The sequence below is a fragment of the Ambystoma mexicanum genome, chromosome 9 (assembly GCF_040938575.1).
Source record: "Ambystoma mexicanum isolate Mex_15411 chromosome 9, UKY_AmexF1_1, whole genome shotgun sequence".
NCBI lineage: Eukaryota > Metazoa > Chordata > Amphibia > Caudata > Ambystomatidae > Ambystoma > Ambystoma mexicanum.
The window spans coordinates 710,831,400-710,854,511 of NC_090931.1; the positions used below are offsets into that span (position 1 = coordinate 710,831,400).

The following is a 23,112-nucleotide window of genomic DNA, read 5'->3' on the forward strand; positions in this document are numbered from 1 at the left end:
TGAGCCAGAGACCTGGTCTGGGGTGTATGCAACCTCTCCATGCTAGACCAGTCCAAATTTCATATCGCTTTATAGGAATGTTTGCCTTTAATGTGGATCAGCCGTTTTTCCCTGTATGGGATGCATCTAAAACGGTCATGGAGAATGGGTAATTTGGTAACGGCGATGAACAGGACCGTCGGGCCTCTCTTGACTGTGATTAAGGCACTAGACTCCACCATGCTAAATATGATCTCCCAAAAATGTACACTGAAAAAGTTCCCTTTACAGATTTTATAGCCAGAGGAATAAAATGGGACGATTACCATACTTGATTAAACAAAGGCCAATGGCCCACCTTGTCTCAGCTATTCATACTTGCACAGACGGCCTTACCACTTACCAGGAAGGTATTAAGAGTGCATTTTCTACTTTATACTAATTTATATTCTTCAGGTTTCAAAGCTAGTGATGGAAGTTGTGCCAATTACTTCCAAGGCCTTATGATTTCTATGCTTTCTGCGGAGCACTGGAGGGTTAATCTAATCGATAAGGTACACTGAAGAAGTAGCGGTTATTGCCTCTTTGAAAACAAATGGCACCCCTTGGCTACACATCTTACCTGTAGAATACTATTAACAGTATTCAGAAATCTTGACACCCCAACTGGTAAAGCTTTACAATCGTAGCTTAGCTTCCGGTTTACCCGACTACCGCCTGATGCTATGAATTGCGCTTGTATTTCCTTGATTCAAAAGCATGGCCATGACCCATGTGCTTGTGGGAAATATCGACCAATACCATCCTTTTAATACTGATTAAAAGTTTCTCCCTAAAATCCTGGCTGAGGGTGTCCAAAAGTGCATTCACCAAATCATTCATGCAGCCCAAGTCCGTTTTTATTACGAAGTCTATCCACAGATCACTTGAAGCTGATAATGCATGTGATCTAATTCTGCAGGGAGCCCAAATTAGGATTCAGTAAGCGGGAGCTAAAAGCATCTCTAGGGTATCCAGGATTAACTACTAACCAAGAGCTACCACTGAGGCACAAGTACAGAAAGTTATGCAGATCTAGTTTCCACATAAGATGCAAACCTATAATTTTTTTGTCCCTTATTAATTTCATCTTATGCTTTAAATATTATATAGATGTGTCCTACACTTTATTCATAGATTTGTCCAAACACACAGAGTTTAATTCAGGTATCTGTGCTTATTTGGCATCAGAAGGCCTGGGGAGCAAAGTAGCTCCTGGTAGCTGTTGGTGGCAAGCTAACCAGGTTCTTCTAAGCAACAAGTAGCGCTAATTAGCTCCCAGCTCCACTCAATTTTCTAACACTGATTTCGTTCTAATGGAGGTTCCCCCCCACCTCCCCAAGGTGCAAAATGTCCACTGGCTAATAATATTTGATTCTTGGCGACTACGAAATTGTGTGCTTTGGATATGTGTGGAATTGAGGTGGCGTCACTTTTTTTGGCTGGCTAGTAGCTTGCAAGTTGAATTTTTGTCCCATGGATCCCCTGCATTAGTTGCAATTTATGGCGAAAAGGCATGTAATCCTCTCGCAAGGCCTTTCTTCACATATTGAACTTCTACAAATATTAACTTCAACGTCCCCAGCGGGCACCTTACAGAGTAGCGTGGGAAGTTAATATACAGACACACTTTTAATATCTGGCAATCGCCCTTCAGAGGAATTTACACACTTAATCAAGTTAACTTTGATTCATGGAAAATATGGATTTCCAAAAGTGGTCCACTCTCCCAGTTTCATTTGTGGGGAGGATTGCTCTGTTCAAAATTACCTCTGTGCTACAAGTTAATCATATTAAACGTATCTTCCCATTAAAATTGATTTAAGGTAATGAAAGACCCTTGGGGAAACAGCTTGTGAAGTTCATGTGGGCAGGCTCGGGGCATACCCAGGATTAGTATTTCAACCTTCTTTATTGATTGCAGCTCAAGGGGACTTGTGGGATCTGAATGAGAAGCTTTAAATGTGGGCCATCAGACTTGACCAATTGGCAAGAGGGAATTTGCAGAGCCTAGAACATCTAATATGGATTGGTTTGAATTGGTGCGGTTTCACCCAGTTAATACCCTCCAGTAGGTGCAGAGCTCGGCCCCTCCCACATGCCTTAACCCGATATTGCAATGCTCCAAAGACATTGGATTTAGATATTTGAAATGGATCACCTTATCTCTTAGATCTCCCTGATTTGGTTGAACAATCATTTAAGGGGGCTGCCAAGGTTCTTAACTTGGCTAATGAGTTTTCTTACCTTGGGTCAATGTTTTAAAGAAGGAATTCTAGTCTTGTTTGAAGGGTTTTGGGATTATGTACTACACCACATATCCATGCCAAACTTTTAGTCATATTGGCTTAGCGTATCGCTCTCTATTCTGCACAAATAACTAAATCATTAAAGACAATGAGGCTCATGAACCTAGAGCCCCCTTCATAACTAAGGACAATGAGGATCATGGGCATATGTCCCATTTCGTATAAGTATGAATGTCCGTCCTGAAAGCAGAGGTTAATAAATAAAAGAGCTGAATACAAAATGGAGCACAGAATAATGGAAGGACTCCCTTGCAGAGTGGCATCAGTGTTTCAGGGACGCCAACACCCAGTTTATTTCTTAAAGAGCCTATTGGAATCCACCAATGCTACATAACACTAACCACGCCATGTCTTTTTTGTGCGAGCAATAGGACACCTTTGCACTTATACATTTGCATTGCTAATGCCAGTAAGATCGAGATGCTTCTCATTGGAACCCCCACCCCTTTCTCCCCAACCCCTCTGGCTGCTCTCCTTGAGCCCCCTGCCCCTCCGGTGAGGCATAAAACCTGGGTGTCCTCTTCGACTCCTCTCTCACCTCATATCGCTGAGCTTGCCAAGAAGGCTCACTTTCAGCTTCACCTCCCCTGAGGCATCATTCTCCCTTTCCTAACCTTCCCCCAGAAACTCAATGTCTCTAGAGCTCTGGTCCTCTCCAGAGGCTGGACTACAACAGCCTCTTCCTCAATCTGCCTCTATTATTCCTCCCGTCGTCTTCAACTAATTCAGAATAGGACTGCAAGACTTATCCTTGGCCTCATGCCCAGGGACCGTGTCTCTCCACCCCTAACATCTCTTCACTGGCTCTCGGTAGCTGCAAGGATCGAATTCAAGACCCTCATCCCACAAGGCTTTCTGCGGCCTGGGACTGCGCTACATCCAACTTTCTTTCCCTAAATACCTCCCTGCTAGAGTCCTTTGGTCCGCTTGCTCTAACTCACTGCAGGTCAGATGTTTTTCCAAGCAGAGAGGGGGGGGGGGTTAGATCTTTCCTCGGCAGAAGCTTCCCTCTAGAATGGCCTACCTGCCCCTCTCAGACGTGAGCCCTATAGCCTTAAGTTCCGGAAGCTTCTCAAGACCTTCCTTTTTCTCCTTCCCTCTCCCCCTTCCTTACTAATGCCCCTCTGCTGCTGCAACTAGCAGCCTGGTCCCTTCTGAGTCATACAGGGAGCCCAACCCCCCCCCCCACACACCCCCTCGACCAGTCTGCCTCAGCACCCCCTTACCAGCAGTTGCCTCGGGCACCCTTCCCTGACTAGACTACGGAGTCAGGGAAGGGTCCACCCGCCCCCAACCCCCGCCTTGCACTCATTGACCCTTCTCCTGTCCCCCAGTGCTCTTGTCCTCTGGGTTCCCCATAGCACTTACCCAGCCCCTGTTGTCCCCGCCCTCCTGCCTCGAACACCCCACCCACCCGCTTAACCTTCCCTTGCCCCTGACCCTCTGCCTACCACTCTCGACTTCCTTTTGCTGCACTTGCGCGATCTGTATGTCACAAGGCCTAGTAGGACCGTTTGTTTATCCTCCTCCTGTTCCCCCTCCCGCTTAGTGGAGTCTGAAAACACTTTCTGCTGTATAGGTGCCATACAAATGTTCACTAAATAAAATGAAAAACTTGCCTTCTGATTTGACTCATTGGATATACTCCAATGCATACTTCTCATTTTTGGACAGCTCACCGATAAGTTGTTTGTTGCACTGAGAAATTGAATGATTAGTGTTGTATTGGCGTTGGCTACAATAATTATTATGTATCATTGGAAAACTTTGAGCTCCGGTATGCTTAAAGAATACTTGGTGCTCAAAATTGGCACTAGCCATTGGCAAGTAATAATTGACTCTTGGCGAGTAAGAAATGGTGTCCGGTGTGCATACGGATAACTGATGGGCTGAATTAATTTTATGTTTGTCTTGTAGCTTAGTCCTTGGATGTTTTACCCCTGCATAGACCTGTTATCCACCACTGCATCATATGAAACGGTTAGCCAGGGAAGAAGGATCTCATGATAAGCTTTCAGAATTATAGATTTGGTTCTTTCAATTATTTTTTAGAACGGTTTCAGGAGTTTTTGTGATTCTTGATGAAGGGCCCTTGCCGATGGTTTAACATTAGCTTCTGCTTACTGTACGTTTTTCCAAATCAATTGTTGGAGAAAAGTTAATCACTTTAGTGATTGACGTATTCCTAGTCCATAGTCTCCTTTCCTCCATACTTGTGGGAAATTCCGTCCTTTGGGACTGCGCAGGAGCCCTTTTTGGTAGCATCCCACAAAAATATAATATACTTTTTTGTGTTTTTTTTTTTGGGGTGGGGGGGGGGCAGAATGTCTCTGGTTTTAGCCTTGCCTTCCTGAGCTCCACGCATCGCCCTTCAGTCCTTTCGATCGCCAAGCCCAGTAAAATCGCAAAATGGTGATGAGAGGTTCTAAAGTCCTCATTCATATCAAGATAGAACTTGAGAGCTCTCCTGACATAGAGGTTGTGTACGGCCCCGTTCTTCGTCTGACGAAGGGTTCCCCCCCCCCCCCCGCACCTCCAAAACCTCGAACCAGTGGCACTGGGTACTAAAAGAAGGGAGAGATCACCTGTAGCATTTCCAACAGCCCACCACAACAAACTCACTCCAATATCACGTGCATAGGAGCCAAAATGGCCAAACAATGAAACCCATAGAAGCGCCAGACAAGACCCACTAGCAACCCAAAGAAAGCAAAGTGCGCCAGACAGAGAGACAATACACACAGGCGCTCGTTGATGCCCTAAATGAACTGACATAACCCACGGTGAAAACGACAAATAACAGCAAAAGAAGCTGCCATCCCCCCTGGAGAGGTGTACGCGATAGAATCCCACGTACATGAAAGACACACTACCATTGCTTCACATGTGAGACAGGTGCCCCACTACAACCTGTTGCCGCAAGCAACCAACTAGCATACTTGCTCCGCAGCAAAAAGGAGGTAGTGCATCTAACATGTGAACAAGTAAGGCGATAACAGACAAAGCACACACAGGTGCATGATCACAACAAATACAACTGCACACGGAGCCCTGCAGCCTGTGGTCACTCCTGCCGATAGGCGGAAGCAGTGAAATAGGGGCTCACCTCATACAGCTCTATAGGAATACCACCCACTGGGCACCATGATCCAGTGAATATCGCTCCCAAACCTCAGGAAAACAATTGCTAATCACTTTTGTCAACCCCCCCACCCCCTCCAAAAACAAAATAATCTCCAATGCCAATACGACGAACAGACAAAATGGGGAAAACAAACCCAGAAAAACCTCCACACAAAGCAGGATAGAGCAATACACGACCACCCCGCTGTCTCGCTTCCCAGAGCGGGCCGGCATCAACAGAACCAGAGTGCATGGAGGACGATATCTCCCTCAGGGACGTGATGAGTGCCATTGCCAGCTCCAGAACATCAATGGAGAAGATGGACAGTATTGGCGCCGATGTGTCGCTATTGAGGCATGACCTACAAAAACTAACCTCACACACTGGGGAGGCTGAAGCACGTATTTCAGACACTGAAGACAACTTACAGGGGGTCAATCGTCACATGTCTGGCATGCTAGAACGAATTAAAATCCTGGAAACGAGTGGATGAGTGAGGGCACATCCAGACGCAACAACATCTGCATACTTGGCCTCCCCGAGAAGGCAGAAGGGGCAAGCATGGAGCTATTCCTTGAAGAGTGGCTCACAAGCACATATGATGCGGAATCCTTCTCCAGATTCTTTTCCATCGAGCGGGCGCATCGCATTCCAACCCGGAAAGTCACGCCAGGTGCACCACTGTGCAGTCATCGCAAGATTCCTAAATTACAGGGATAGAGACGCCGTGCTACAGATGGCAAGATCGAAGGGGGTTGTCGCATACAATGGATCTAAAATCGCCTTTTTCCCCCGACTTCACCAGGGAAGTGCAAAAAGCGTGCCAATCCTTTGATCCACTCAAATGCTTGCAATCAATGGGAGCTAAATATGGCCTAATCTTCCCTGCCCAACTCAAAATATTCCACAACGGCACAACGTTGCATTTCACAGACCCTAAAGCGTGGAATTGGGCTGAAAGACATATATAAGGCGATTGGAGCACCAAGAAAAAAGTGGGAAGGGAATGTAATAGACCACATCCAGAGTGACCACCAGACATGGGGCCCCAACAACAAGAAGGAATGCCGCAACAAGGAAATGAATAATAAGGAACAGCACCACTCAGACTAATGTAATTGCCGCACGCATAAATAAAAAGGAGCCCTTGCTCCAAACCGAAACATGAATCACAAAGCATGTAATGGCTGGCGGCCAACCTAGAAGCCGCCCCCCCCCCCCGACAAAGAAACGAACACATAGCATCAAGCAAGGTTGCTAAACTGCCTAGCTCCAGTATCTATGCGCAAACTGTGTAGCCTGACTAGCACAGAGCGGGCATGTGCGATTTGAAGTTTAACTGTTCACGAGTTTATGATGGGACGACAGATGCTTCAGTTGGGGTTGGAGTATAGGGAGGCGGGAGTTGGGGCAGATTTTTCATTCAACGTTTAGCATGCAATGGCACTGCGAATACAACGAACAAGACAAAATTCGGTATATCACACCTTACTAACCATGAGACATTCACGTCCTATGAGACACATCCACAAATCAAACATCCAGACACCCAATGGCACCTGACGCTGGTTCAACCAATAGACCTTTAACGTTTATGACATGGAATGTCAATGGGCTAGGGTCTAGCATCAAAAGACTGGTGCTGCAATATATAAACCGGCACTCACCGGATATAGTTCTCCTAACCGAAACACATCTTGCAGGAACGAGATGTAACCTTTTCAAGAGATCCAATTACCGCACAGCGATACATGCAGGCTTCTCCATGGGGGCAAGAGTGGTACTTATATTAATTCACAAAAGACTTCCACTGGAGATCTCCCATGTAGCGCAGGATGGAGGTCGACGAACCAAACCCTGGCGATTATGGCAATACACTCCCCACCGTCTCTCCTAAACATACTGCCAGCTGATATCACCCCCATCGTCGCCTCAAATACGGCCAACACCTGGGTTATAGGCGGAGACTTCAATGGGGTAATGGATAATACCCTAGTCCGCATACACATGAGAGGGACACACCCTGATACCAACACCAAATTGGCCACCTTTGCGTCTGCACTGGGGTTGCGAGATGCATGGCGAGATCTACACAGTGATGCGCGCAAATATTCCTTCCATTCAGGCGTGCATGCCTCGATGTCTAGAATAGACTACTTCTTCCTGCCAAGCCAGAATATTCATAAAGCACGCAGCGTGTCCCTCCTTACGCAAGGAATATCTGATCACTCCCCATTGTTACTTGAGCTTGAAACAGAGAGACCACGCCCTCCTTCCACTTGGCGGTTTAACTCCTATTACCTGGGGTTCCCGGACCTACAAGAAAGGATATAAACGGCTACTTCCAACTATTTTGAACTCCATACAGGCTTGGTCGATGACCCGGGAACACTATGGGAGGCTTACAAGCCAGTCTTGAGGGGCGAAATTCTCTCGTTGACAACAACTAAAAAAAAAAAAAAAAAAGGCGCAGCAAGAGCAGATTGTAGAAGCTGAAAGAGAAGTTATGATTAAAGATTCAGAACACCTTACTACTGACACTCCTGAAACAGAGCTCTAATACTAGCACAGAAGAAGCTGCATAATCTGCGCCAAAAAAGTACAAAGTGCCACGAAGGCACGCCTATATGAAACGGGGGGGAAAAAGCTGGCAAACTACTCGCATGGCTGGAAAAGCGAGAAGGTCACCAGCGAGTGAAAAGCATTAAAAATCTGAGCGCAGAAATAGTCTCCTCTGATGGAGAGATAGCGGAATGTTTTGCTAACTTCTACGAAGAGCTATACAAACCCCCCCAGTATCACGGCGGGCAGAACCATACTAGACGGAATCTCCCAACACTCACCACAGAACAAGCCACTATATTAGATAATAAAATAGCTGTTCATATTTCATCTTCTGTAATTTCCCAACTTCAAACAGGCAAGACCCCAGGAACTAATGGCTTCCCACGTGACATCTGGAAAAAAATAAAACATCTAGCTATATCTACCCACCTGCTTAACATGTTCGAACACTCCCTAGAAGTGGGTATACTCCCACTGGACCTACATAAGGCCACAATAATAGTAATCCCAAAAAAGGGCAAACCCCCAGATGAATGTAGCTGTAGCTCCTACAGGCCCATATTCCTAATTAACAGCAAAGCCAAAATACTAGCCAAAGTACTAGCTAATAGACTCCAAACGGTTATTACAGCACTGATTCATCCAGACTAATGCGGCTTTATGCCTCAGAGATCCACAAGGATGAATATCCGCAGGTTGCATTTAGCGCTGGAAAGAGCACCCACCATACAACAATCATTAGAGTTACTGGCCATAGACTTCGAAAAAGCCTTTGATTCGGTCCATTGGGAGGCTCTGTGGGCAATTATGAGGAAAATGAATTTCGGAGAACAATTGATAAAATGGGTCCAGCTGCTATACAACACCCCAAAAGCAGAGGCGAGGGTGAACGGATGGTCCTCTCGTAATATTCAACTAGGGAAAGGTACCAGGCAAGGGTGCCCGCTATCGGCGATGCTGTTTGCATTGAGCCACTAGCCGTTATCCTGCGGAACACGACATGGTCTGGTTTCCGTTGAAATTCAATGTGGGAAGATAAAGTATCCCCTCTACGCAGATGATCTTCTGGTGTATATATAGGCGACGCAGCAATCTCCTGCCCTATAGTTACCCAAATACTGATAATCTACGGGACCTTCAGTGGCCTCAGGGTGAACTGGTCTAAATCAGTGCTCTTTCCAGTCAAAGGTATAGACTGCATACCACCACAAGTCTCCCCATACGAAATCGAACTCAACCAATTTCGATACCCAGGCATCCTGATTGCAAACAGGCTGGACATTTACGTGACCCAAAACCTGCAACCAGTAGTGAAAAAATGTGCACATGATGTGGCCCACTGGGAAGCACTGCCACTAACATTACTAGGCAGAGCGGCGCTCTTCAAAATGCTTGCCCTCCCTCATTTCTTGTACATTTTACAAAATGCCCCCTCCACATCCCCACAACGGAATTTCACAAAATACAGAATAAGGAAATTACTATGGGGGGGGGGGGAAACACCCAAGGATTGCTCTCAAGACCCTCCAACGCTCAGTGTGGGAGGGGGGAATTGGACTCCCGAATATCCAAACGTACTACTGGGCGACCCAGATGGCGACGGTAAATGACATACTACATGGCAACCCCGACCTTCCACATATACAGGCCCAAATAGCAGCAAGACACGGCATGTCTCCGATTGAAAGTCTCTACAACATGAAGGAGCCCCCCGCCACACAAGATAATAGAGCACACAGCCCAAATCTGGAGGGAAACGCACAGGCACATGGGGTGGGAAAATAAAATCACCCCAGTGCAGCCCCTCTGGAAAATGGCCACCTCATGGAACTCAGTAGACTCCCTAAATGGCCAAACTGGGAAACAGCTGGGATACGACCATTCAGCAAATGTTTTCAGATAACCGAATTATACAGTTTGCCGAGATCTCGGCTACATACGGTCTTCCTACTAGCAAAAGGTACCACTATAGCCAACTACATCACACACTCACCCAAAAAAGGACCAAATTGGTGGACCTGCCGGAATGCACACCCATAGAGAGGAACGTAGTCATAGATAGCGTGAAAAGCAAGGTTACATCCACCATGTACAACGCAATCTCCTCTTTTGCCACAAAAGAACTGTCTAGCCTGAAGGTGAAATGGGAAAGTGATGTAGGCCTGATACTACCTGAGGAATGGATCTCAACGTTGATGTATCCCAGAGAAACAGCGATATCTGCTAGGATCCGCCTTGTACAGCTGAAAATACTCCATAGAATATATTATCCCCGAGTAGCACTATCCAACTGGGGTAGAACAACCGATCCCAAATGCGTACGTTGCAAGCAGGAAGAAGGAACCTTCTACCACATCCAATGGCAATGCACACGAATACAACACCTTTGGCTAAAATGTAGTGAAAGGCTCTCGAGGGTCATGGGCTGACCAATCCCAAACGAACCCAAACTCCTTCTCCTAGGAATCGAGAGGAAGGAGAATTGACTTGCTTTGAAAAACTTCTACTCTCAACGTCCACAGGGACCGCCAAAAGGAACATTGCGCAACTGTGGGGCTCAGAGATCACCCCCCATTATGACCAATGGATATCGGATGTAGATGCAAGTATCCTAATGGAGCGCCGAGTCTATCGGGCAAGAGGTTGGCCACGCAAGGCTGATAAAATATGGGGAAAATGGGAACAAACTATGTAAAGAATATATAAGCTGAACCAATAGATCCTGTTGCATACCCTTGTCATTACCTCAAGGATCCGAATCATGACCCGCCATAATGCAAATGGAACAAGCGGGGATGTGCCCAAAATATATACGTGTCTGATCACACTGCTCCACCATCTGTATGTAAAGTTTTTATATTTGTGTAATGTATGTCATTGTATTGTAGTATTAAAACTCAATAAAAATGTGTTATAAAAAAAAAATGGTATTCTGTACCATTGGAGTGGTTTCCTTCACTCATGTCATCATGGGGGAAATGTTCTTCGAACCACTCCAGGGTGCTTACTATTTCTGTTAAAAGAAAACAATACTGCTATTTTTTTTTACAAGTCATGGATACATAATTAATTGTAATGTTACAGAAAGAAATGTAATGTAGTTACTGTAAACGTTTCTTCTGAGTAACTGTGTGCTACTTATGAGTGTGTACGCAAGGTTGCACTGAGGTAATACTGTTAGATGTACAGTTCACCTTTGTGCTTGGTGCATTCCGTTATGTTCAACTTATGAAAATGTACTTCTGGTTTCTTAAGTACAGAATGTATACACATTTATTTTTTGGGATGTGCTACATATATCTCTTGTTGTTTAAAGTACATGCCTTTGCCCGTTGCAGGATACAACAATGTAAGGTAACCCCTGTGCCTTTGGGCAGTCTGAATGCTGCCCGTGGTCCGCGGACACATGCGCAGTCCGCAGACTCTGTGGCTGCCATGATGTGGGCAGGTGGGTCAGTATGATGTAAGGGACATGTAGAAAAATGTAAGTCTCCTGGTAAAAACCCATGAAATTCAGTTTAAAAAAACGTTGTTAAAGGGACGTTCTGGTTAAGTTGCACTAATCTCAAATTCGGTGAAAACCCTTTAACGGGACATTATGGTCCAGTTCCACTAGAAAAAACCGAACACAATCAGTGGAAAAACTGTCATGGGTGTTACTCTTAGCAGTGTTCAGTGGTGGCACGAGTTTTGGTTGCCTACCTTACCATAACTGTAACATAAAGCCGGTCAAGTGGCACAGCGAGTAGAGCGCTCGCTTTGACATCAGTGCAGAGCCTGCGAACGCAGGTTCGAATCCCGGCAGCGCCAAACTCAGCGTTTCATCCTTCTGAGGTCGATAAATGAGCACCACACACCGTGGGTAATAATTAAGCAGCGCTCAGATACCTAAGGGTTCGTAGCGCTATATAAATGCCAAATTATTATTATTATTATTATAACTGGCTAATTTCTGGGGTTTTTCGGTTTTACTTGTAACCATAATGGCACCGGCGTCTCATCTGATGCCGGCGTGTAAAGGCTTCGGACTGGGGCGTATTGCACCGCCTGCCAGTGGAAAAAGATTCTGGGTAACAGCTGCAGTGATATGGATATCCTAGATGAGGAATCAGTGGGGGGGACGTCCATCAGAAAGAACATTACCAAGAGGTGAGGAATTCATACGTAAGTATGCAGGGCCTGCTGTGCAACTCTTGAGTTGTGCGGCCTGGACACACAAAGCTGCTAATACCTGGCTGAAATATCTAGACTATAAAACCGCAGAGAAGCACACTTTGCCTCAATTTGTACCATTGAATGCATCCGCCTGGAAATGGGAAATGCATCACTCGAAAACCATCATGCAATCTGAATGGGAATATTCTCTATTAAAGCTATCAATAACCCTGAATGACCATTGCAAAGTTGAATGGGGAATGCCTTAATTACAGGCACGAAATAGAGCTGCTAATGGTTTTGCTAGTATACATCTTTAAAGAAATAAAATAGCAGATTGATTAAACCCTTGTCCTATCACCGCTGTCCCCTTCATCCTAAAATCTGTGGCTTGAGCAACCTATCTCCAGATCCAAGACTACTTGGAGCACCATCACATCTTGGCATCCGCCAGTCCCTAGGACACACAACTGAATCGGCCTTACTTGATCCAAAAACTTAGCTGGTCATCTTGGTTCTACTGGACGTATCTGCGCCATTCAACCATGTTACCCTATGGCCCCATCTCTCTACTGCTGCCAACTTCTACCCTGAAGCAATTAAATGGATTGCCTCCATCGCCGACGGAACCATACTAATCTTTGCTGGGGAATCTGCACCACCCACCCCCGTTAATTCACCTGCAGCTTCCTGAATGAGGAAAAAGCAGAAGTCCTACTTGTTGGTCCCCAAGCCCTACTCCAAACTACACCCGGCATACCACTCCTTTGCGATGGACTGTTTCCCTATCCCCATTTCACCGGCAGTGAAAACACTAGGAATTCTCCTGGATGCTACCCTAGACAAGTCAGTTTCATTGCATCCTCCACTGCCCACACTACGAATGCCAGCAGACCCTTCCTCTCAGTGATACGATTGACAATCGCTTGAGCCTTCATAGGATCAAAACTAGACTACTGCAACGCTCTACTCGCTGGCACTTCTGAGCGGAACATCAGTAAAATGCAAATCGTCCAAAACAATCCCTCCGAGCTGCCCTTGCTCTTCCCAAATATGAGCACATTTCATGTGCTGGCAGAAAGGCGTATTCGCTCGCGATTGTCAACGCGTCAAATTCAAAACCCTTTCGATCACCCACTGATGCCTAACTAATCCAGCCCCCAGCATACCTTTCACAAGGGCTTGAAAAAGCCAAATCGACTAGGACCACATGGCCCGCTTACTGCTACCGCCTCACAGTTCCCAGATACAAGAGATCCATAGCAGGTGGTGCTAGCTTCAGTCACTGTTTCCAAGATTTGGAATTCCCTTCCACGCTCCCTTCGTGCTGAATCTTCTTCATACTGGACTTGTAAACCGAGTGGACTACGGCCATCTTCATCAGCCAATTTGACTCTAACCAGATCTTGATTAGAATAACAAGAGCACACCAGATATGCATGTCTTCAGTTCAGTGTCACTATTGTTTCTCCTGGTCAGGAATATCAAATGCACAATGTAGCAAGGCAGAAAAAACCCACTAATCAATAGGACACTTGTTTTCTTTTACACCGGTGTCGCACCCACAATAGTGAAAATATTTACTACACTTGACTGATATTCCAATGAGCGATTTTCTTTTTTTAAATTTTTTTTTTAATTTTTTTATTTTTTTCCCCTCAAAACGTACACAGTAAGTTAAATCGACATTTTGTGTTCCTTATGGCGACTGGTTCAAGTATCACTGCCACAAGTACATGTTTCGATCCATCAAGATCATCTTCAGGTGGCTTTATGATAAAGGGTTTAAGGCAACTTCCAAGTGTGCTTCCTTTCTTGTTCTCACAGCCGACTGCTTTACTGCTGCATCCACTTCATAAACACATCAGACCTTTGTCCTGTAACCAGCACCTAGATGCCTCCGGGTTGAGCACGCCTTACAAATGCAAACCTAAATAAAGTATGTTGAATAAAATGGGATTTATATCAAATCAAAACGAATTTTCAGGGATTTGGCCAATTTCATAAAGAAATTTTTAGAAAATGATTTAGTAATACTGTTAATTATAAGGGAAACCTGGCTAGTGCCTTGCATGTGGGGAATTGCTGTCAATGGGGTGGCGTTGGAAGGACCGCTTGACATAAGATGGTAACCTCACACATGATGCCCGATTGAGCTGTCTGTGCAGGTGGATAGCTTGGAGGAAGTAGAGTGCTCACCTCTCAAATGGGGCTAGCTACCTTTGCAAGTTCAAATTCAGCAGAAGGGCCTTTCATTCTTTTCAGGTTGATAAATTGAGCAGCATAAGATTAGGTAGTAAATTGTGATGAAGCCATGTATTTTTTTTAAACCATCCATAGGAGGTATTAACTGTTATTGAATTGTATTACTAAGGTATGTTTGTACTTGTATTTAAAATCAGGGTGTAATTTTGACTTTCAAAGAAGGCCATAATGGAGAGCAGAGGCAGTCCTAGGGCAAGGTGCTGTTACCTAAACAAATTGCTGGGTTGAATGATTACCTGGTGATAAGAGGGTAAGCATAGAAACCTACAACTGGCATATAGCAAGTTATTTAACATTAATATCCTGTGGCAAGTATTTACAGACTTGCAATGTCCTGAAGGCAGAATGCGTCAAGATAGGTCGGGCAGTTAGTTTGGATAGGATTGTGGTGTTTGGAGGTATTCTTACATTGCTAGCTGGTGGAGTTTGAGCCTCATTTTGAACAGTTTCATTGAAGATTGCTTTGATGGCTGGGGAGAGCGTTCCAGTTAAATGGGACAAGTAGGGTGAAGGAGTGCAGTTGAAGAAGGCTCTCAGGAACGGATAGGTTGTGAAGACGAGGAGTGGAAAGTTTGAGAGGATGCGTTCGGTGTCACTGAGCTATAGGGAGTATGGGCAAGACCATGGATGGATTCATAGAGGAGTGGCAGGAATTTAAAAGGGTTATTTTTCCTCTTCATGGAGTGCCATCCTGTGAATCCATGCCAGACCTATGCTGGAGAACAGTTACAGGTAAGTAACTTGTTCCATGTCGATCTTAACTTGCCTCCTTAACCAAAAGGAAACGGTTTTACCCTTCACCATCAGTCGCCCTGTTCTTTTGGTACCTCGTAGCCATTTGTTTTTTTTATCCTTAAAGTCAAATCTCTTCTTTACAGATCGATGAGTAAGTGTAACGTCTAACTTTGCTTTAAAAATAAAAAATGAACTGGCCTACCATACCATCTTTTATTTTCTAGCAACACAGCTAGGCTGATGCACACTAATCCAAGTCGTTCAAACTGGGGCTGGCTGGGTGTCTGCAGTAGATTTAAGCACAGGTGATTTTGCTCTCGCCTGATCTCTGCTCATTTAAACCCTGCAATCCAGGGGTTGGAAAGCACTAAATATTCCCCCCATGTGTAGCTACCCACAAGCCTTGTCCCCTGGTTGGAGCATATTCTGCACACCACAGTTGAGGGTCTTAATTCTGGAGCTAAGGATGCAACCGTTTTGTGGCCTGACCTCCTACTGCAAGTCCCTACAATTTGAAGGAGGGAGAGCTATGGACTGTCTGCTAGAGGGAAACCTTTCAGTTCATTCTCGTTATTTGTCCCGGACATCCGGTAATTTCACGTAGTGTGGGAAATTACCAGTCTTGCTTTTATGAAAATCGCTCATAGTCGAGTATGCATGAACATGCCTTAAGGTAGGGATGTGAAGTAGGTGTTCAATTGAGTAAAAAGGGGCAATATGGTGTTCAAAACAGTACGATTGTCCACATTTTAGTTTCTAAGTAAATTGTATGTGCACTTGCGTTTTTAAAAAAGTGTACTCTTTTAATATTGTAGAACTAAACCAATGTTCAGGGAGGAGTCTGTTCATATTTCATGTATAAAAGAAAAACTTATTATAAATGTATGGTATTTTTCCACTTGTTGCTAATGATTCTTAATTGACTTTCAGACAATGGGGGATTCTACAATAATGGAGACCTCTTCCCTCGCTAACCTTCTTGCAGTGAGGGAGCGCATGAAGGAAAAGAAACTTGGAGCATTAAAAACTGCTAAACTGAATACTACGATTGCAGCAAAAATCAAAACCAAGATTATAAGTAAGTCCTTGACCTAAAAACACAAATACGTTTTAGGGAGGAGCGAGTGAGGGACCTCAGTAAAAAGAGACTGGGTTCAGGCTTTTATTCCCAACTTGTTGGGTCCACCTGCTGGCTGAGGCAGAAAGTTTCTGTGTCTGATTTAAAACTGACAAGTGCCTCCCTCACCCTTTTTACTGCCATTTGCCTTTTTTCCACAGCCAAATGATTAATGTATTGACCCCTCATTCCGGCTCAATGATCTAGTTTGTGAAGAATTTTGCAATTCATGCACAATCTGGGTTTCCCTTCTGGCCTGCAGAATGGTAGCTCTCCTCTACTGAAGAGACTTCTCTGTTTATGCTGGTGCCGAACATAGTCTAGTTTAATCTCCTTTTGGCAAAAACCTCTTTCCATCGCGAGTTAAGTGACTGTTATTCCCTATGAGATTATTGGTTCCAAATCCTAATAACCTAGAGTCGGTCACTTTTTAATCTCATTACCAAATTTTGTTAGTGCAACCTGCTCGAAACAAAGACCATTTCTTATTTGGTTTGGTATTACTAGCATGTTTTGTAACTAATGGATTGTGTTGGTGTGGCCCATTGGTATCTTCCTCTGTCACACAAATTGTGATGCAAATTATTTTTGAATTCTCATCATAGACTTAGTTTGATTTGGGCGCTTACAGGAATGTCCGAGTCTGAGGGGCAGATTTGGATTGTATATTGGAGATGAGCCTGGCAGGAAACTGTTAGAATAAATCTGACCTAAAAATATAATCTGTATTCAAACCACATTGACCAATGGTGATCTCCACCCAATCCCAACAATTCTGTGTAAAATAAAACTGTTAACCAATCTTGACATCTTGTGCTTCATAAGGCATCCATTGTCCATCACCTGTGCCTGATTGCACCTGATTTCAAGTTTGACAAAATCTTGGTATCTTGGTATTTTGGTATTGGGTCTTTTATAAAATTCCCACCTCTCAGGCTGGGAACCCCTAGAAACCCCCAATCCTTAACTCTCACAGGCTAATGCTCCCTTTATTATTTTAAAACCCCATGCACAGCTAGGCCCTATGCTACTAGCCCACAATCTTAACTACATTTTCACTTTACAATTCTTTTTGCACTCCTTTGAGAACACGTGGAGGGAGCTCCTATTTAGTTTAGCTGTTTTTTACACCAATATCCCCACAGCACCTAATGGAGGCACTCTTAAGTTTCTCCCTGTTCCTGTGACATTCTCCCCATTTTCACACATACACCTGTTCGAACAAGCGGTTTGTTAAATTATGCATTAACTATTTCGAAATATATTCTGACAATACTGCGAAAATACATCTAACTGCTTTAAAATATTTTAATCTATTACAAACCATTAATTTCAAACAAAATGGAAGCTTGAAAGTGGGGTTAGTGAGTCAATACTGTACTCGTGCTCAATGTATTTATAATCTAAAGCCTAACAGTATTAACATTTCATCGGTCTAGACTCATGTGTAAGTGATTCATGGGTAGCCTTCCTCAAATGTTACCCTGACCATACTTGTCAACCTCGGCTAAACCCTGCATATCAACAAAAAAAGCCCATATGTTGTAACAGGCTAAAGATGTCGCGACTTGTACCTCATATCCTATAAATGCAATGGATTTCATTCAAAATTATGTCAACACAGGTGTGTTTCGGCCTCCTTATTACGGGTCGAAACGGCAGGACAGAATACATTTGTGCCCCAACTTTAATTTTTTAATAACATTCCTTGCATTGGTTGGACAGAATCTTCTTGCTTCATTGTACAGCTCTTACAACAACATATACACACATTCATCAGCCATATGCACATTCCAACATTTCCTTCACTTTGAATATCTTTTTTTATAAAGCGGGAAACTGGGAGTGGAAACTTACTCGGGCTCTTCAACATTGTCCCTTAATGCATTTTTAAAGCCTTTTCACGCTAGTCCTTGCTAAATAATCTGATTTTTCAAGAGACTGTGTACATTTGTACAAAAAAAGAAACACTGCCACCTGCTATAATTCCTGTCATTCAGAATGTCGATCAAGACTAATCTTTTCATGTTGGAAGCTCATATCACTTACTTCCCATGCTTAACTTGTTTGTGTCCACAACATATTCACTAACTTTTCCAGCTCAATTGACATAATAACAATTTAGCATTTATATATCGCTATGAACCGCTGCTTATTATTACCCATGGTAAGTGGTGCTCCTTTATCGACCTCGGAAAGATGAAAGGATGAGTTTGGCCCTTCCGGGATTCGAAACTGCATCAGCAGGCTCTGCTCTGATGTCAAAGCAAGCCCTCTGTACTCTGTTCGTTGTTTTCTGTAACAGAAAAAGTGAAGAACCATGTGTTCTATTGGGTCCTTACTTCAATGTACCTTTCCCCACCCATATCCCTTACAATTCAGCTATCTACAGTTCGCCAAGGAAATGTATGTTGCCTTTATTCCTAAAGGGCACTAACCCTCAACTTATCCGAGTTTTAACTCAACCACTTCATTTACAGTTGAGTAGCAAAAACTAGTTCATCTGCCTATGCACTTTCGTAGTACACTTCATTACAGTACTCTCTTGCAGCCTTTGTCTCACGAGTACAGGTGTAAAAATGTACGCATCGTGCTCCACACTCTAGGAAGTGCCTGTGCAGAACAATAAACAGTTTCCCTGCATTGGTCACTCGTGTTGCAAAACCCAACAGCCTAGCATTCTCAGACTGTGTGTCAATGAACATACAACAGTCATAGCATCGGTACAGGTGCCACAGATATTTACTTGCTTTAACCTCTTATCACATACCATGCTGTTTTCCATGTTGCAGACTGTTTGCATTACGAGCCAGCTAATCTGGAACTGCTTTTTCCGACCCTTTTTAATGGTTATATGCTCATGCACCTTAGTAACGTCACACTGTCTCTATCCGCATTAAACAACTAGACCTTTAACAATGAAAACCTTTTTTGTTTCGGTCCATGCATCTGCTTTTTGCATGTGAACTTCATTAATTAAATGAGGACCGAGCTCCTAAAGACACAGTGGGATGTCTTTTCTGTCTGCAAAGGCTACTAACCTAAATTTACATATGTACGTCCTAGGTAACAAAGGACCTCACTCAATACAGACATATAAGACCCTCCTCACTGTATCAAACTTCTGAATGAACTTTTGTTCCATCGTCTGAAGTTTTTAATCGTTATTGCCACCTGGCATCAGTTTGATTTGCCAAACCACACACCAAAAGTGATCTTCTGCTGTGTTTTTTTTTGTCTAAAATGCTCGACCAGAAGTACCTTGTTTCTGACACAGGATCAATGCTCTCAAATCCTTTGTCTCATTTCCCGTTTAGTCTTTCCCATGTACACCAGATTACTCGGGTATTTTATCCTGTAGATTACATACTTGGTCTTAGAGTTTGGGAACCTGTTCAGTTTCCATTGTGTGCCCTTTATTTCAACACTCTTAGATTCTTAGTTAAATTACACCCTAAACATTGGCCACATTTGAAGTGGCCAATGACTGGTGGCAAACGCCACACAGTTTGGTCTCTGTTCACTGTGCTCTCTCTCATGTTGTGCAATTTTTGCTTTATTCATAAAGCTGTTTTTTTTTTTTTTTTAAATCAAAACCCAGAGTATAAACCCAGAGTATTGAGTAAGTGCTATTTCCTATGAATCCCTTTCCTAATGAGGTTGCTGACTGGGCTATAAGTAGTTACACATACTATCCTGCCCTACTCTTTGGTGTTTAAAGCATTCCTTCTGGTTGACTTTCGAGGCTCTTTTTACACTGCCTGACTGTTTTCTTGGGATATCCTCGTGAAATCCAGAGTAGAAGCACAAAAATTAGAACAAAACCAAAGTTTCTTATTTAAACAATTCCTCCTGATTCTCAAGAATTGTCCGAAAGGTACATTCTCAACGCAGTGCGACGAACACTACACAAAACACTTGTTTGTAATAACCTGTCCTTATGCGTTTTAAATGTTTATTTACTTTTTGAAAATAATTTACCCAATGTCAAGGAAAAGTAGTGCATCTCCATGAAATGACATAGTGAATTTTAAATGTTGATCTCTAGTGTCCAGCCACCTATGAAAATCCACAAGGCTGTCAATCGATCCTCTCCGGATAGTAAAAATGTCATCAATGTTTTTGATCCAGAGGATCAGTTACGATTGATATGGGTTATTATGGGTTATTATTGTTAAATTTCTCTGCCCTCACTTCCTGCATTCTACTGAACTTGTGCTCTCTGCGCGCATCATTTCATTCAAATCAGCTGTACTGAACTCGCGGCATCGATCTGCAGCTGTGCTCCATAATCTAGGTAAGCCTCATGGCCCCAACAACGCCACAGGCCTCTTGCATCAGCTAAAACAAGGAAAGCAAGTTCTTGATTAAATTTCTATTTTGGGCATTTCATTTTTGCACTGCCATTAACCGCAGCTGTATATGTAATTTAAGCATGTGTGCTGAATCACGTGTTTTTGGTGTCATTGTGCTGCGTGTGGGCCGTATTTTGCTGAAAACAATAGACTTTTTGCATGCTTGAAGCCCTCACCCCCTTCAAGATGACTGCATGCTTCTGATGCTGCCTGCATAGCCTTGCCCGGTCCCCCACCATTGGCTACGTTGACTTCATCAACCAATTGGTGGGACCGGGCGACTGGAGCCGGCCCAATGTACAAAGGGCCACTTCTAAGGCCCTGGTCTGCTCCCTGTCCGCTACCGGAACGCTACTGGAGGTATTTTCTTTCCACCCCTGCACTCGAACTTCCCGAAGCGCAACCTCACTCTGCTTGAATTCTGTACTTCTAAAACACTCCTCCAGAACTATGGGTATATTCCCTACTCTGGACACACGTCTACCCTCTCTTGCCTCAGCCCTCTTCTCCGCTTGCTCCCCCATGTTTTGACTTCTGATTATACTGCATGTTCACACCTACTGCTATCTTCTGTATCTGGGTGCTTCTCAGGTGCAGCTGTGTGTTGATGCATTTTAGCTTATGTCAAATATGGCTGTGTTGTGATGCTTTTAGCTGAAATGCAATCATCTTCGGCCTATCCCTACCTCTCCTGCTATCCTTTTCTATACCCCCCCCCCCCCAGTCGCCTGTATGCTTGCCTGTTGTATCATGCACCCCCCAACGTTTGCTTGAGATGTCTGTCTTCCCTCCTCCTGATGTACCCTCCTCTCGCCCCCTCCCTTCACTTTATCATCCTTAGCACTTACCTAACGTCACCTGACGTTTATGATAGCAGCTTGTTTGTCTCCTCACCCTCCCCCCTCATTTTTTTTCCTCCCTCTCCCCCATAAGCATGATCTGAAATGTCGTCAGGCCTAGTACGGTAGTTGCTTGTTTTTGTTCTTCTCCCTGCACGCCTCTCCCCACCTTTTGTTCAATTCCAGCACTACCTCAGTTGTCATGAGGCCTAGTATGGTAGCCGCTTGTCTCTCCTTCCCCCTCCTTATTGTTGTCTAAAGCTCTTGCACGATCAGAAATGTCGCTAGGCTGATTATGATAGTTAATTTCTCATTCTTATTGTATTCAGGACTTCTAAGAATGTCACTGTATTCTCCCTTGTTCCCTACCTGCCTTGAAGCGCTTTGAAACAAATTGTTTATTTATATAGCGCCTATTTTTATAGCGCCTATACACAATCAAGATGTGCAGGTCTTCAAACGATGCCACATATAACGACGCCACATATAAATTAGCCAGATCTGGGGCAAACGTCTCTCCCATACTTGTTCCCCTTATCTGCTTATATAAGCACTTGAATTGTTTTCTGTTAGTGCTGTTCTAGAACACTCGACTATAAAGGATGTGGAAACGAAGTCCTTTCCTGATTCTCTGTTAAGACACGTCGCAATGACATGCAAACTATCATGTTGAGGTATATTCGTATGAAGTGATTCCACATCAAATGACACTTATAACTCCCTTCTCTGGCCACACCGTCTAGGCTCTTAACAATGTCGGTGATGTCCTTAATAAATACTGGAGTCTTAAGGACAAACTGTTTGATTATAAAAAATCCGCATAGGTCGATAGGTTCCAGGAAAAAACATATTTCTGAAACAATGGCCCGACATGTGAGGTCTCACTTTTGGTAAAAAGTAGAAAAATGTTGTCCTAGGGTTTGGTTTGCATAGATATTTTCTCATTACCGCAAATCCAACCTTCACCTTCAGCCCCTTGACATAGATTAGAAATTTCTTTGTATACTGGCTGTAGGTTCTTCCTTCAGTTTCTCGTAGTTTGACGTGTTTAACGAAGAAAGCGCCTCTGCTTCAGAAGCATGAATGTCCCACAGAACTATTTCTCTGCCCTTATCTTCAGGTTTTATTAGTATTTTCTAATTTTAGAGGGTTCAGAATGTTCGTTCAACAAAGGACAAATTGTCTTTGCATGAATTCACCACAGGGCCTCTTTCTATGATTTGTCTAAGGGCCCTGTTCTCAAAAGCAATCCTTTCAGGGCTGATTGAACTCTGTGGAGGATTGATGGAAGATGGAGGTTTAAGGCCAGGAAAGTTCTGGAGGCGGTTGTAAGTATTGTTTTTGAAGTTGGCCGAGACTAAAAAAACGTTCGTTCTTGGCTCCCTCTGTCGCAAACCTATCTGCGCTCTTCATAGGGAAACAACTCAAGCCCTTGTTGAGGCCACTGATCTCGTGTAGTCAAAATGTGTGTTTATAAAATCAGTGTCATGATTGGGTTATTTGTGCTCCCTTTCGTCTTTCCCTTTGCCTTGTACGCACGCCTACAGGCTCCTGCCTGTATCCTGTATCCTCTCCTGATTCTGCCTCCCTCGTTAGGTTTGGGTGCAGGTCAATCTTCTTTTGTCTAGCG

General features: G+C 44.0%; 1 protein-coding gene across 4 annotated transcripts in view; it reads left to right on the forward strand.

Annotated features, from left to right (window-relative positions):
- The window catches only part of SGO2 (shugoshin 2), a 437,789-nt gene that overhangs the window by 152,556 nt on the left and 262,121 nt on the right, over positions 1-23,112 (forward strand). For all 4 annotated transcript variants that reach the window (XM_069615600.1, XM_069615598.1, XM_069615601.1 and 1 more), the window contains exon 2: positions 16,102-16,249. In XM_069615600.1, coding sequence (XP_069471701.1) covers positions 16,105-16,249 — 145 coding nt within the window. In that variant the 5' untranslated portion in view covers positions 16,102-16,104. The remainder of the gene's footprint in view (positions 1-16,101; positions 16,250-23,112) is intronic.